Here is a 939-nt window from a genome sequence, read left to right as displayed (position 1 = left end):
ATCCAGGGAGTTAATGATGTAAGGGAAATGAACCTTTGGTTGTAAGGCTAGATTCCCCCCTCCCTTTTTGTTGATTGTTACTACTAATAGTAATATAAATTTGCAAGTAAAGTATAGAATATTTGTTATGCATTTGAATTATGAAAAAACAAACCAAAGATTAACTTAGGTTTGTAATTGTACATTATTTCAATTGATACACTTACCTTTCAGAATGGAATGGATGAGCTGATAACAGGTGATACTGTTCAGACCAGAGTTCCCGATACTAAGGTGTTTGTTAGCTGAGATAACATGTGTCCTTCTGAGTTGAATTCAGGTAAATTATATTTTGTGTGTGCATTCCCTGTCATTTCCAAGAAACTGTATATAGGCCTTATAGTAACTGTTTGTGTGATACAAAATGCTCAAGTGTGTACAGTTTTAATCTAAAATCTATGGAGTAGTGCGAGATAATTATTCTTTAGTATTTTAAGTATGGATAGATTCTTATCTGAGAGAACCAAACTTCAGTGTGTTAATTTATTGTATCTAAAACAACTCTTTGTACTTTTCAGAAACAAGTTGATGTATATGTGCAACTTTTAGAGCAAAGTACTTATCTGCTGAAGTTTTAGAGAGGACCAACAGGCAGAGAATGACACTCAATTAAGAGCTGTAGTCTCATGTGTTTCAGTTTTAACTTCTAACTGAAAAGTTTACAGGGAACTACTATCTCCATTTGCCAGGGCTTACTGTATGAACAACTTATGCCAGTGAACTATATTAAGCTGCCAGTTACCATGCTTGACCGAGTTAGAATCTATTGCAAAATCTCGAATACAAGGAAAATGTTCAGTACTTAAAGACAAAGGCATCTTTCATTTAGTTCTCTTCCTGTGGAAGTTTCAGAGTTTATTCACTATTTTGCTACTGCAGTCCGAGCAGTACCTCATTATT

The 939-nt window shown here is 34.3% G+C and overlaps 1 protein-coding gene across 1 annotated transcript in view; it reads left to right on the top strand.

Annotated features, from left to right (window-relative positions):
- The window catches only part of LOC119593774 (nuclear transcription factor Y subunit alpha-like), a gene marked incomplete at its 5' end in the record, with an annotated part of 1,429 nt that extends 490 nt beyond the window's left edge, over window positions 1-939 (top strand). The window contains 2 exon segments of the mRNA XM_037942795.1: window positions 214-319; window positions 558-939. Of these exon segments, the coding sequence (XP_037798723.1) occupies window positions 214-288 (75 nt within the window).

The sequence above is a fragment of the Penaeus monodon genome, chromosome 32 (assembly GCF_015228065.2).
Source record: "Penaeus monodon isolate SGIC_2016 chromosome 32, NSTDA_Pmon_1, whole genome shotgun sequence".
In the NCBI taxonomy this organism is placed as follows: Eukaryota; Metazoa; Arthropoda; class Malacostraca; order Decapoda; family Penaeidae; genus Penaeus; species Penaeus monodon.
The sequence above is the reverse complement of the archived record's forward strand: the minus strand, read 5'-3'. Positions and strand labels throughout refer to the sequence as shown.